Below are 15600 nucleotides of genomic sequence, written 5' to 3' on the forward strand. Positions count from 1 at the left end.
GCAAACGGTCTGAGATGCCTGACGTCCACACATTCTTTTACACATCAGTCCCTTCCTAGTCTCTGTGCCCAGTGCAACTCGTCCCAAATCTTCCTTCTTTCCCTCCTGCCTGTCCCCTCAGTACCAACCCCAAGCATTGCTGAGTCTTTCTAATCTTCCTTTTCTTCAGACCCATCTGACCTCTCCCTTCCTCCCCAGGCTGCTCCTCACCAGGCCGAGCTAGGTCCCAATTCTTCCTCAGCCTCTGCTCCTCCACCCTATAATCTTTTTATCACCTCCCCTCCTCACACCTGGTCCGGCTTACAGTTTCGTTCAGTGACTATCCCTCCCCATCCTGCCCAACAATTTACTCTTAAAAAGGTGGCTGGAGCTAAAGGCATAGTCAAGGTTAATGCTCTTTTTCTTTATCCCAAATCAGATAGCGTTTAGGCTCTTTTTCATCAAATATAAAAATCCAGCCCAGTTCATGACTTGTTTGGCAGCAACCCTGAGACACTTTACAGCCCTAGACCCTAAAAGGTCAAAAGGCTGTCTTAGTCTCAAAATACATTTTATTACCCAATCTGCTCCCGACATTAAATAAAACTCCAAAAATTAAATTCCGGCCCTCAAACCCCACAACAGGATTTAATTAACCTCGCCTTCAAGGTGTACAATAGAAAAAAGTTGCAATTCCTTGCCTCCACTGTGAGACAAACCCCGCCACATCTCCAGCACACAAGAACTTCCAAACGCCTAAACCGCAGCGGCCAGGCGTTCCTCCAGAACCTCCTCCCACGGGAGCTTGCTACATGTGCCGGAAATCTGGCCACTGGGCCAAGGAATGCCCGCAGGCCGGGATTCCTCCTAAGCTGCGTCCCATCTGTGTGGGATCCCACTGAAAATCGGACTGTTCAACTCACGTGGCAGCCATTCCCAGAGCCCCTGGAACTCTGGCCCAAGGCTCTCTGACTGACTCCTTCCCAGATCTTCTCAGCTTAGCGGCTGAAGACCGACACTGCCCGATCACCTCGGAAGCCCCCTAGACCATTATGGACGCCAAGCTTTGGGTAACTCTCACAGTGGAAGGTAAGCCCGTCCCCTTCTTAATCAATACGGAGGCTACCCACTCCACATTACCTTCTTTTCAAGGGCCTGTTTCCCTTGCCTCCATAACTGTTGTGGGTATTGACGGCCAGGCTTCTAAACCTCTTAAAACTCCCCAACTCTGGTGCCAACTTAGACAATACTCTTTTAAGCACTCCTTTTTAGTTATCCCCACCTGCCCAGTTCCCTTATTAGGCCGAGACACTTTAACTAAATTATCTGCTTCCCTGACTATTCCTAGGCTACAGCCACACCTCATTGCTGCCTTTTCCCCCAGTTCAAAGCCTCCTTCACATCCTCCCCTTGTATCTCCCCACCTTAACCCACAAGTATAAGATACCTCTACTCCCTCCTTGGTGACCGATCATGCACCCCTTACCATCTCATTAAAACCTAATCACCCTTACCCCACTCAACGCCAATATCCCATCCCGCAGCACGCTTTAAAAAGATTAAAGCCTGTTATCACTCGCCTGCTACAGCATGGCCTTTTAAAGCCTATAAACTCTCCTTACAATTCCCCCACTTTACCTGTCCTGAAACCAGACGAGCCTTACAAGTTAGTTCAGGATCTGCACCTTATCAACCAAATTGTTTTGCCTATCCACCCCGTGGTGCCAAACCCATATACTCTCCTATCCTCAATACCTGCCTCTACAACCCATTATTCTGTTCTAGATCTCAAACATGCTTTCTTTACTATTCCTTTGCACCCTTAATCCCAGCCTCTCTTCGCTTTCACTTGGACTGACCTTGACACCCATCAAGCTCAGCAAATTACCTAGGCTGTACTGCCGCAAAGCTTCACAGACAGCCCCCGTTACTTCAATCAAGCCCAAATTTCTTCCTCATCTGTTACCTATCTCGGCATAATTCTCATAAAAACACACGTGCTCTCCCCTGCAATCGTGTCCGACTGATCTCTCAAACCCAAGCACCTTCTACAAAACAACAACTCCTTTCCTTCCTAGGCAGGGTTAGCGCGGTCAGAATTCTTACACAAGAGCCAGGACCACACCCTGTAGCCTTTATGTCCAAACAACTTGACCTTACTGTTTTAGCCTAGCCCTCATGTCTGGGTGCAGCGGCTGCCGCTGCTTTAATACTTTTAGAGGCCCTCAAAATCACAAACTATGCTCAACTCACTCTCTACAGTTCTCATAACTTCCAAAATCTATTTTCTTCCTCATACCTGATGCATATACTTTCTGCTCCCCGGCTCCTTCAGCTGTACTCACTCTTTGTTGAGTCTCCCACAATTACTGTTGTTGCTGGCCCAGACTTCAATCCGGCCTCCCACATTATTCCTGATACCACACCTGACCCCCATGACTGTTGTCTCTGATCCACCTGACATTCACCCCATTTCCCCAAATTTCCTTCTTTCCTGTTCCTCACCCTGATCACGCTTGATTTATTGATGGCAGTTCCACCAGGCCTAATCACCACACACCAGCAAAGGCAGGTTATACTATAGTACAAGCCACTAGTCCGCCTCTTAGAACCTCTCATTTCCTTTCCATCGTGGAAATCTATCCTCAAGGAAATAACTTCTCAGTGTTCCATCTGCTATTCTACTACTCCTCAGGGATTATTCAGGCCCCCTCCCTTCCCTACACATCAAGCTCGAGGATTTGCCCCACCCAGGACTGGCAAATTAGCTTTACTAAACATGCCCTGAGTCAGATAACTAAAATACCTCTTAGTCTAGGTAGATATTTTCACTGGATAGGTAGAGGCCTTTTCTACAGGGTCTGAGAAGGCCACTGCAGTCATTTCTTCCATTCTGTCAGACATAATTCCTCAGTTAAGCCTTCCCACCTCAATACAGTCTGATAACAGATGAGCCTTTATTAGTCAAATCAGCCAAGCAGTTTTTCAGGCTCTTAGTATTCAGTGAAACCTTTATATCCCTTACGGTCCTTCGTCTTCAAGAAAAGTAGAATGGACTAAAGATCTTTTTAAAACACACCTCACCAAGTTCAGCCACCAAAAAGGACTGGACAATACTTTTACCACTTTCCCTTCTCAGAATTCAGGCCTGTCCTCGGAATGCTACAGGGTACAGCCCATTTAAGCTCCTGTATAGATGCTCCTTTTCATTAGGCCCCAGTCTCATTCCAGACACCAGACTAACTTAGACTGTGCCCCCAAAAACTTGTCATCCCTACTATCTTGTCTAGTCATACTCCTATTCACCGTTCTCAACTACTCATACATGCCCTGCTCTTGTTTACACTGCCGGTTTACACTTTTTCCAAGCCATCACAGCTGATATCTCCTGGTGCTATCCCCAAACTGCCACTCTTAACTCTTGAAGTAAATAAATAATCTTTGCTGGCAGGACTATGCTGAATCTCCTTAGGCACTCTCTAATCAGATATCCTGAGTAGTCCCAATTCTTAGACCTTTTATACCTGTTTTTCTCCTTCTGTTATTCCATTTAGTTTTTCAATTCATACAAAACCGTATCCAGGCCATCACCAATCATTCTATACGACAAATGTTTCTTCTAACAACCCCACAATATCACCCCTTACCACAAGATCTCCCTTCAGCTTAATCTCTCCCACTCTAGGTTCCCACGCCGCCCCTAATCCCGCTTGAGCAGCCCTGAGAAACATCGCCCATTCTCTCTCCATACCACCCCCCAAAAATTTTCGCCGCCCCAACACTTCAACACTATTTTGTTTTATTTTTCTTATTAATATAAGAAGGCAGGAATGTCAGGCCTCTGAGCCCAAGCCAAGCCATCGCATCCCCTGTGACTTGCACGTATACGCCCAGATAGCCTGAAGTAACTGAAGAATCACAAAAGAAGTGAATATGCCCTGCCCCACCTTAACTGATGACATTCCGCCACAAAAGAAGTGTAAATGGCTGGTCTTTGCCTTAAGTGATGACAGTACCTTGTGAAAGTTCTTTTCCTGGCTCATCCTGGCTCAAAAAACACCCCCATTGAGCACCTTGAGACCCCCACTCCTGCCCGCCAGAGAACAAACCCCCTTTGACTGTAATTTTCTTTTACCTACCTAAATCCTATAAAACGGCCCCACCCTTATCTCCCTTCGCTGACTCTCTTTTCAGACTCAGCCCGCCTGCACCCAGGTGAAATAAACAGCCATGTTGCTCACACAAAGCCTGTTTGGTGGTCTCTTCACATGGATGCACATGAAACTAATGATAAAATCTCCCTATATAGATAGTTAACAGCTGAAGTAGTTAAATCACGGGCGCTCTCCAGGGGCAGCTATTAAGCACTTCAAATACTTCGAATTATATTTGCACCTGAGGGTTAACTAGTATAAGGAATATCAGAAATAATATTTTAGTGGTGAAATGGTGTTCTTTGTATGTGGTGGCTTAAAATATTAATATTTTATGGCAACTGCTGCACTTTCATAAATGGAATATAAGAATCATGAGTCTAGCTGCTTAACAACAGAATATCTAGAACTCGATTTTATCTGTGCCTTGTCTTAATGTAGGACTCTGCCTTCCAATGTAGATGAAAAATAACAGATTCTACATAAGTATATTGTTTCATATGCTTCAGGGTAAAATTGTGATATAGAGTGCTTCAAAATGTACTTAAAAGTAACGAGAGTTGCGATTCACCCAGCTTACAGGAATAGGTTATATGACTGATCTTTGAGCCTACTTGCTAGTAAATATTATATGTGTGGCAGGATTCAGTTGGGATTTGCTTTTATTATGCAGTATCACCTAGTGGCAAAGTCTTAGCGGAAGAGATGTATAACTGGCACCAAGTAATATTTATCTTAACTCAGTTTGAAATCTTCCCTCCTCCTGCATTCCCTACCTCACCTGACCATGAGAAAGTAATTACAGAATCAAAAAGTCTTTGCATGTCCTTTGTAAAATATTATATTTTATTTATGTAAATTATATATATACACACACATACACACCCACCTATATACATATTCCAGTTTGGTGGTTAAATTAATGAAAATATTAATATAACACAATAGAGAACACAGTTTGATGTTAAGAGATGTTCTTGGTGGGCAAATTAAGCAAATAAAATTATTAAGTGAATTGAGTACATAGTAAATTAATTGGTTCACAGATTTTGTACTTGACAAGAATTTTAAAGGCCCAGAAAGATAATTTCTCTGTCTCAAGCAAACTGATTCAGTACATCGCAAATGCTTTTATCTTTCTTGGGAAGAAATGCTGTAGTCTTTCTTTGAGAACAAGGTTGTTTTAAGCATTGTTTGTATTGACAGCAATGAATGAAACATCTTACCTCCAAATGATATCCAACTCTGATGAAGGCACAAACTGGATCAAAAGCTCCAGTACCACAGGTCAGAAGGTGTGTCCTGTTATAGTGATGCAAAACCCGAACATAATTTGCACATTCACCCTAAAGCAGGAAAAAAAGGGAAGGAATCTATCAGTATAATAAACATGTTTAGTCCTTTTTGATTTTTGTTTTTCCTAGCCCTAGAAAGCTCATGTTTTACCGTAAATCTCTGTTGGGTGAAGGAGGACAAAGAACTTGGAGAAGAAAAGAGGACAAGAACTTGGAGAAGAAACTGGGGTGATTGAAACACATTTTGGTTAGCAGTGATGTGTAAATTACATTTTATAATGAGACTGCATCATTTTTCATGTATTCTAGTTTACAATTGAGGAATAAAAAAAGCACTATTCAGAAATTTCTTCAAGTGTAAAAATTCTCATGACAATATGTTCCACTAAGTAATTAAGTTATTCCCAATGCTGTTAGTTTTTTAAGTACAGTATAAACAATGAATCAGCATAAAGTCATTAAAACCAAAAATTTGAAAAAGCATAGTTATTCATATGGAAATATGCAGTCTTTTTTTTTTTTTCCCAAGACAGGGTCTCACTCTGTTTCCCAGGCTGGAACATAGTGGTGTAATTTCAGCTCACTGCAGCCTCGCCTTCCCAGGCTCAAGTGATCCTCCCACCTCAGCCTCTGGAGTAGCTGCAACTACAGGCATGTGCCACCATGCCCAGCTAATCTTTTTGTATCTTTTGCAGAAATGGGGTTTCCCCATGTTGCCCAGGCTAGTCTCAAACTCCTGGGCTCAAGCGATCTGCCTGCCTCAGCCTCTCAAAATATGTAGTCTTTAGGACAAACAGAATTTTAATGTTTTGGAAAGTAAGTCTTATATTCTCACACTCACAAATTCACATAAAGCACCTTCAGAGAGAATTGTTAAGTAAATATGGAAAACTAACCAACAAAAATAACATTTTGTTGCAGGACTATGATAAGATTACTATATTACTGTAAGAAATAGTAGTAGACTGGGGATCAGCAAACTTTTTCTGTAAAGGACGAGAATGTAAATGTATTTAGTTTGATGAGCTATCTGGTCTCTGTTGCAACTATTCACCTTTGCAGCTATAGCATGAAAGGAGCCATAAACAATACAAAACTAAATGTGTGGGGCTGTGTTCAAATAAAACTTTATTTACAGAAATAGGCAACAAGCCACCTTCGGCCTAGAAGCTCTAGTTTGTCAACACTGGTATTCAACTCTAAGCTTCTTGAGGGCAGAATCTATTTTACGCATCTCGGCATTTCCCAGTTAATTGAGCACAGCACCTAATACATAACATGCTTAACAAAGTTTTAATATATTCATCAGTAAATGAATTTTATGATCAGTATACTGAATTTAAAAAAAAAGTTTACAATAGCTTCAAAATCAACTTGGCTAAATTAATTTTAGCAAGCATTCTTTTGACAAATTAGGTGTTGCCATTCCATTAAAAATAAATTATGAAATAAATACTAAACTCTTTTAGTGCCCAGTATTACTTGAAATCAATACATGCAATCATCAGTTACTGTCACGTTTTATAAGGACCTGTTGTGATTTCAGCACTTTAAAGTCTATCCTATAACAGTATTAGGAGGAAAAGGCCAGTGGAATCACTTGGCTAGAATGAGGAGTGCACTATCGAATTGATTATCCAGAGCACACAGGTACACTTATTTCTTCAAGTTTGCATTCACATGATATTTTATTCTTTGGGTGACCCATATATTTGGTAGAATCTTTTCATTCAGGCATGGTGAAAATATGTGTTGTTTATTTCCATAAGCACCTGCACTTCCTCTCTTGACACACCGTCACATCTGAGAGGGAGCCTATTAGACCACATTTTGGCTCAGCTGAGCTAGATTGACATGGCCTAAGATTATGTTCAATTAGTCAGCATCATGCTGTGGGCTAAGGCAACAGGAATGTGCTGACTCACTCCTTGGCTGTGACCCAGCTGCTACAGAGAATGAGGAGTTGGTATAATGTGTGTTAGTCATTTATATAGTTTTTTTTTTTTTTAACTGAAAAAAAGGTTAAGTTCACTTTGACAGGCAGATGTCTAGGACTTCCTCCAGGGTGCATTTGTGTCACAAAATCAGCTAGCCACTGCTCGCATGTGAAAGTTCTATCACTGATGTCTTAGTGTGTTAGGGACTGTGTCTGGGTGCTGATACACAGCATTTTGCCACTCACACCCAGCAGGGAAACTACAGAAAGAGAGAATAATGCTTCTTAAAGTAGAAGAGACCCTAAAAATATTTAGGAATAGGTAAAATGTGTTTATTGCCTCTCTCAAACTTTTTGTTTCTTCATTCATTTCTAATTTACTAAACAATGTAAAGTGAAATCTCACAAAGAATGTGCTTAACTGTTCCTAGAAAAAAAAAAATTACCTGCAATTATTTTTCTGCCAAATACATGAGAAATAAGCATTAGTATAAGGAATGTATAAACCCAAGTTGATTAAGATATTAGAAAACAAAATAAAAACCAAGATCTCAATGGCATCTCTGCTTCAACTCTACATTGAAATTAATTTTACATAATTATGTTTTATATGCCTATATATTTTTTTCTTCATGAACCAAATTGCATACATACTTTCATAAGAGCAAATAAAAATTTCAGTGATTCAGTTCTTTGTGGTTAACTAGGGATATAATTGATGATTTGTTTAATTTACAATGAATCATACTTACCGCATCTTTTCCCTTCATTATGCATTCTTCCATTTTTAGAGCTGTACTCGGCCAGTGTATCTAAAATAAAAGATAATGTACTATTATGACAACTGCATATAAAAATAAACCACACTGAAAACCATTTCACTTTCTTCTACAGTTCAAAACATTTCCTTTTTTTTTTTCTGTTTTCTGATAAGATACAATGGGTCTTTGTATTATTCACAGAATTATTTGCATAATTAAGAAACGTATCGCTGGGCTTTTACTTTATGATAAATCCTTTTTTTTCTTTAATATTTTTGAAAGCTCACCTCAAGTCTTGGCCCTTCAGAGGACAGCCATGCCTTAATCAGCCCTTTCCCATGTTAAACCTGAGTGGTGCTCCAACTCAGGCACCTCCTGCAGTTTCTTGTGTTTTTACTACTTAACACAGAACCTGCTGTGTGGTGGGCTCTCCTAATGTTTGCTGCATACAATGATTAAAGGATGAATGACTCTTTAAATGCTGACTTATAATGTGTCATCCAGTAATACACCATACTGTCTCTTTGATTATTTATTTATTATCTTTTATTTTTTTGAGGTGGATTCTGGCTCTGTCACCCAGGCTGGAGTGCAGCGGTGTGATCTCGGCTCATTGCAACCTCCGCCTCCTGGGTTCAAGCAATTCTCCTGCCTCAGCCTCCTGAGTAGCTGGGACTATGGCCCACCCAGCTAATTTTTTTGTATTTTTAGTAGAGACAGGGTTTCACAGTGTTAGCCAGGATGGTCTCGATCTCCTGGCCTCGTGATCTGCCTGCCTCGGCCTCCCAAAGTGATTATTTTTTTAAAAACATTGTTTAACTCTACCAGTTTCCAACTGGGTATCCAAAAGTTTTAATTGTATTTTAAGATTGTTGGTTTCTTCCTTTATACATTCCTTAAAACTTATATTTTAAGTTTGTTGGTTTATTCTCTGATAAGAAGAATATATCGAATTTTTCTTTTTCACCTCTAATAGTATCTAGCACTTTCCTGAGACCACAAGCAGAAATCAGTTATACTTGTTAACTGGTTCTGCAAATTTCTAATTGCAAAACTTAATTTATTTTTGGAAGAAATTTTTTACTTTATCACTTTCTTTTCTTTTCTCAGACTCCTTTTGGTCCCCTTTTTGCTTAATCTATAGAATTGATTGTACTATGTGCCAGGCATTGTGTTTTGAACTTTATTTTATTTTTTCCTTCTTTTGCTTTATCAACTTATGTGCAGAGGTTTGAGTTTGTTATATTACTCAATTCATAATTCATTTTCATCAACACTCTTAAAAGGTCCCTCTTTTATTTTAGTTAATTATTTATTTCCTTCTTCCCATTCCATGTTTTATTTCCATCCCCCAGGAGGCAACTATTGTATCCTGTTACCAGGTGCCTTCTTTGTATGTATTCTTAGAAAGTGTATACTATTGCTTTTTGTGCATATATTTCTAATTTATGTAAATAGTATTGAAGTTAAATCTCATCTCTTTCTTATCTTTTTCACGAAGAACTGGGTTTTTGAGTTCCCTCAATAGTCCTATGCACACATATAGTCTGCTGTTTCTGAGTGTTTTGTAATGTTAAGGTGTGGTTCCCCCACATTTTCTTTTTTTTTTTTTTTTTTTTTGGATCTTAAAGTGGAAAACATGTTTATTAACATTCAAACTCCCCTCATACAAGGCCATATAAAAATCCTTAGCATTTTGATTATACATTAGTCTACATTTGCTACATAGTTACAATGATGTATAATTTAGCTTTTCATAATACAGTGTTTCAATACATCATTAGTTCTGTTAAACATAAGTCACTTACTTTCAAATCCAATACTTGAACAGTTTTCTCTGTACATAGTTTAGCAGGGCTAATTAGCATAAGATGCTATTTGTTAAGAGGTATATGATCTGAGTATTAACAGTTGCTGAAGTTTGGTATTTTTATGCAGCATTTTCTTTTTGCTTTGATAACAACACTACAGAACCCTTAAGGACACTGAAAATTAGTAAGTAAAGTTCAGAAACATTAGCTGCTCAATCAAATCTCTACATAACACTATAGTAATTAAAACGTTAAAAAAAAGTGTTGAAATCTGCACTAGTATAGACCACTCCTGTCAGGATAAGACTGCTTTGGAACAGAAAGGGAAAAAACAGCTTTGAGTTTCTTCGTGCTGATAGGAGGAAAGGCTGAATTACCTTGTTGCCTCTCACTAATGATTGGCAGGTCGGGTAAATGCCAGAACATATTCCAACTCAACAACTCTAGGTAACTTTATGGAGGTGGAAGCTGGGTTAGTTCATGCTAGGTGGCTGTAGCACTGACCTCATGTATAAAACTCAAAACACTTAAATACTGTGATCTAAGTCTTAATTGCAAGCTATACTGAGGATTTTTTTGTTTGTTTGTTTTGGCTATACTTTCATTCCAAAAGAAGAGCTGAATTGATGCTTGAGTTACAGCACCAGTCTATTATTAGTGAATGAAGTATACTCTTGCAGATAAATACCAGATCAAAAGTCCCATTTCAGTAATTTGATTAAACTGTAGAATACTAAAAAATAAGGTATTTCTACAGAAATCTTTGAAGGGAGCAAAAAATCAAATTACAGTATATATCTAAATATTTTAAAGGGAAATAAACCAATCATCTTCTGAAAGTCAAACAGTATTTGCTATGTTGTAATCCCATTTACCATTAGGCTGCAACTGGACCACGACATCATGTTTATTAATTTCATTTTCTGCATCACTACTGTCAGTATCTTCATTGTCGTCTTCCTATTTTCTTATCAACTCTCCCAGAGTTGGATACCCAGATTGCTTCCAAGTCTCTATCACATCAAACAAATTGTTACCTTTTTGTACATGCCCTTTTTGGATCTGTGTAAGAAAATCGTTGGTATATATACACAACATAAGAATTACTGCTCTCCAAAATGGCTACATGTCTATACCAGCAATCCATGCCCCCATACCCTCACTTAGCATGATCAACTTTTCCAATTTTGGTGTCAGGTGCTTTAAATACAATATCTAATTTAATCCTTACCACAACTTTATCAAAGAGATGCTATTATTTTGGGAGTTTCTTTTAAAAATTCATATTTATCTGTGGAAACCCACACTGCAATAAATATATGGGTGGAAACAAAGGAATATGATCCATTTGAGTAACTGTAGCAACTGGTCAGTTCCCAAATGTTTTTGTGGCTCAAAAGCTTAAGTCTCCTACTTAATATTGTTTATCCCCACATCTGCTGAATCAATCACCTTCCCTCACCAGAATGAAAAAGCTCAGTCCACCTCCTTTCTTAAGTTCCCTCGGAATTTCAAGGGAGCACCATCTGATGTATCAATTTCATGGGCTTGGCTGGTCAGGTGATTTATCTTGGAGGGATGGTGTTTCTCACCGAAACACTCTACAGTTTTTACTTAATTGCCTCCATTGAAGCCAGATGATATGGTTAGGCTATGTGTCCCCACTCAGATCTCATCTTGAATTGTAATTCCCATAATCCCCATTTTTCAAGGGAGAAACCAGGTGGAGGTAATTGAATCATGGAGGCCGTTTCCCCCATGCTGTTCTCGTGATAGTGAGTGAGTTCTCACAAGATCGGATAGTTTCATAAGGGGCTGTTCCCCCTTGGCTTGGCACTGCTCCTTCCTGCTACCTTGTGAAAAAGGTGCTTTGTTTCCCCTTCAGCTTCCACCATGATTGCAAGTTTCCTGAGGCCTCCCTGGCAATGCTGAACTGTGAGTCAATTAAACCTCTTTCCTTTAAAAATTATCCAATCTTGGTAGTTGTTTATAGCAGTATGAAAACGGACTAATACCACAGGCTACCTAAGAATTTTTCTGATTCCCTTTTGTAGGAAGTCACTTTTCATTGTCAAGTTAACATTTTGATGAAGGAGTAAAAATAACACAGCCAAGTAGCATAGGCCTCTCAAGATATCATTAACATTTTTACAAACAGCTTCTTTCTCCTCAGGATGCTTAAGAGTCCTCAGAGACCTTAGTTAAGAAGGATTCAGGTACAGCCTTTTCCAGTCCAGTGTCAATGTGTACTGTTGTTAGACTGTATTGCTAGGCCTGTAACAGTAAGACAGACTCTTCTCCTGTCTACAGCAGTTTGTTTGTTCCCTTAAAGTCTCTATTATCTTCTGCCTCCCCTTCCTCTATCCATCACCATCCCAGCTTATGCTCTGTCAGCCTGGAAAGATATTCTGATTATCGAACAAAATATTAGATGTTGCTGATTGGCAGTATTTTTTATTTAGTGGCAAATTGTAATTATTTTTAGGCTAGGAGCCAGCATTTAAAAATTTAAAAATCTTGCATAAAAATCCATATTTCTGATTTCCCTAAAAAATATGATGAGATGCAACACTAGGCATGCATTCCTGTGCGGAAATATTCCTCTGGAGTTGAAATGGAACAGATATTCTGATTTATTTCAGACTTTTCTTTTACACGAATGATTCCTATAGGTATTTTAGTTTCTAAAATCTCATGTTTGTTTGAATCCTAAATATGTTCAAGATTCAGCTTTTTTAGGACAGGTGAGGTGGCTCATGCCTGTAATCCCAGCACTTTGGGAGGCCGAGGCGGGTGGACCACCTGAGGTCAGGAGTTTGAGACCAGTCTGGCAAACATGGTGAAATCTTGTCTCTATGAAAAATACAAAACTAGCCAGGCGTGGTGGTGTGCACCTGTAGTCCCAGCTGCTCCAAGGGTGAGGCAGGAGAATTGCTTGAACCTGGGAGACGAAGCTTGCAGTGAGCCAGGACCCTGCCACTACACTCCAGCCTGGGCAACAGAGTGAGACTCTATCTCAATTAAAAAAAAAAAAAAAAAAAAAAAGGAAAAATAAATAAGACTTAAGCTTTTTCTTTTTCTTAAAGCCATGCCCCATAAAATATCAGATAAGGCATGTAAATCCCAGAAGTGAAAGAGGCTTGTCACTTAACTTATACATTATGTAGCCAAATCCATTTCCTGATACATGGGTAATAATGGGAATTTATCAAAGTGATGATAGTAGCATTTTATAGTGATAAATGCTATCTGATTTAATTTATTATCATAGAAACAAGCACTCTATGGTTTGAATTATAGGTATAAAATATTACTTCGATGTTCTTATTCATTGGTGCAATGAGCCCCAAGCAGTTTTTTACTAACAATATTCAGCATCAGGTGTTCTTTAATTTTCATAGTGCAATGTATAAACTTTTAAAGGAAAACACAGTTTTGGCATATAAACTTTAAGTGAAAACACAGTTTTGTTTTTGATGTTGCAACACAAGAAAAGATAAACAGAGAAAAATGGTGGTATAAAAGAAAACCAACCCTAAAGCAAAAAGCACACACATAAAATCCTAGAAAAGACGTTGATGTTAGCAATGAATCCATCAGTGGGTCATGCATGATTTAGGAAAGATATCAGTCAATATCTGGTTACAATGCAACTTTGCATACACCTGAGGGGAGTCACTGACCCCACTATAGGTCGAATCCTAGAAGTGAAGCTGCAGAGTTTATAAACTTTACCTGATCTATTATTTTGGAAAACCATTCTTGAACTGACAGATAGATTTTAAGAAATAATTTGTAAGACCCATTCTAATTTGACATTCAATTTGATTTGGGAATTATTATTTTACTGTGGATGTATAAATTATTCAAATGGATATGCTAGAGCATGTGCATGTATATATAGACTATGTATACAAATATGTATACATATTTATTATATATATAATAAAATACAAATTCATTTAGGATCATCTATCAGGAAAGATTTTCATGACTAATTCCCTTATCAATATGACTAGAATAGATAATCCCTCATCCATAATTCAGAATAATGCATTACGGTTATTACATAACTTACGAGATACAGGCTGGGCTTCTTTTTACAATATTAGCATCCCTTCTTACTCATTTTTCATTATTATGTAAAATGAAGCCTTCTTTAAACTTTAGTTTTACTGCATATTATTCTGTATTCCCCTAAATACTGGCTTCAAAATGATCATTTCCAGTTAAACACACTGTTTAGGGGTTAATTCTCCATAGCATTTTTATACATCTTTTGACGGCTTTTGTTCCAGAATATCTTTTCAAATAGCCTGAAAAGGTAGAGACAGAATCTCCCTCCAGGGCAAGTGGAAGATTTGTTTCCTGACCAGGATAGTAAAGATTATATCTCCCCCTAGACAAAGTTTAGACAGTTTTGCTAACAACCCCCTTATAAGATTGGGAGTTTCCTAAGCTTGGAGTCCCTCAGGTGTGACACGTATCCACTGAGTGCAGTGTCTACCTAGGCTGCCACGCATCACCCCCTGCAGGACCGGAAGGGCAAGGACACTGATGGAAACAAGCAGCTCTTGCTGCCTGCTGTGCCATGAGTAATAGTCTTTCGTCTCTGACCCAAGAGTCTAATGTTTTCTGACAGCATCTATGAAACTGTGACAGGCTAACCTGTCTTAAGAGCGAGATAAAATCTCAGACCCTTCACAGTTTTTGTCACAAAGATAAGATATTATGTGATGGTGAAGACAATAATGGCTTTTCTAGGATTGCCAGAACATGTATTGTTCCTAGCAGCAAAACTAATAATGGCAATTGCTGTAAGAATAACAAAACTATTCTTTCAGGTGCATTTCCCAAAGAGTTTCACAACAAAATCTTTGCTGATATTTTTTCAACGGACAGTATTTCTCACTCCTTTGATCCCTCATAGTGTTCTTATTTTCTCTATCTAGGATAGCGATGATTTGTGTACTTAATTTTAGCTCTCTTATTAGACTATAAATTACAGAGGGCAAGGCAGTGACTTATTTCTGTCTCACTACCAGTGCCTATCTGGCACAGTGTCTTAAGCACAGTCTCTGCTTTTCAAAGTCCATTGATTGGCTTGTATCAGTCAATATGCCTTTTATCACATTCTTAGTGAAGTCAGTTTGTCAAAGGAGATTACAGTAAAGTTTGAGAAATCAGGTTCATTGACATGAAAATGCTGTAACATGTTAAATGAATAAAACAAGTAAAATTTTCCAGTTTAATCGGAAGGAAATACTGTAGGATTTTAGCAATAACCCCGGCTCTGAAAGACTTGTAGGATTTCTGAGGAAAGGTAGATGGATGTTTAACAGATCACTCTTGAGTAGATGGAAGAAAGACAGAAAAGTATGAACACTCTCTACAGTAAAGTTCAACACATGGGGACCCTCCAAAGGAATAACAGAAATATAGGTTTACCAAAGTTTTTTTGTTGTTATTTTGGTTTGTTTGGTATTTTAAAACAGTTTAATAGACTCAGGACTGCAACCAAACATTAACTCAGGTGACAATATATGGCAAAGAAAGACCTCACTGGAAATGGAAAGTTATTTTTAAAGCCATCACGTAAAAACATTCTGCCAAGCTAGTAAGGGAAATGATTTTCTTCATTTGTTTTGGCAGTCAGGATGCCTT

At 38.7% G+C, this 15600-nt stretch overlaps 1 protein-coding gene across 2 annotated transcripts in view; it reads right to left on the minus strand.

Moving 5' to 3' along the window:
* SEMA3E (semaphorin 3E) overlaps nt 1–15600 on the minus strand; it is a 283057-nt gene that overhangs the window by 96949 nt on the left and 170508 nt on the right. For both annotated transcript variants that reach the window (XM_527803.9, XM_054687610.2), the window contains exons 3-4: nt 8117–8176; nt 5360–5479 (exon numbers count right to left, since the gene is read on the minus strand). In XM_527803.9, the coding sequence (XP_527803.7) occupies nt 5360–5479; nt 8117–8176 (180 nt within the window). The remainder of the gene's footprint in view (nt 1–5359; nt 5480–8116; nt 8177–15600) is intronic.

Source organism: Pan troglodytes, chromosome 6 (assembly GCF_028858775.2).
Source record: "Pan troglodytes isolate AG18354 chromosome 6, NHGRI_mPanTro3-v2.0_pri, whole genome shotgun sequence".
NCBI classification, from domain to species: Eukaryota; Metazoa; Chordata; class Mammalia; order Primates; family Hominidae; genus Pan; species Pan troglodytes.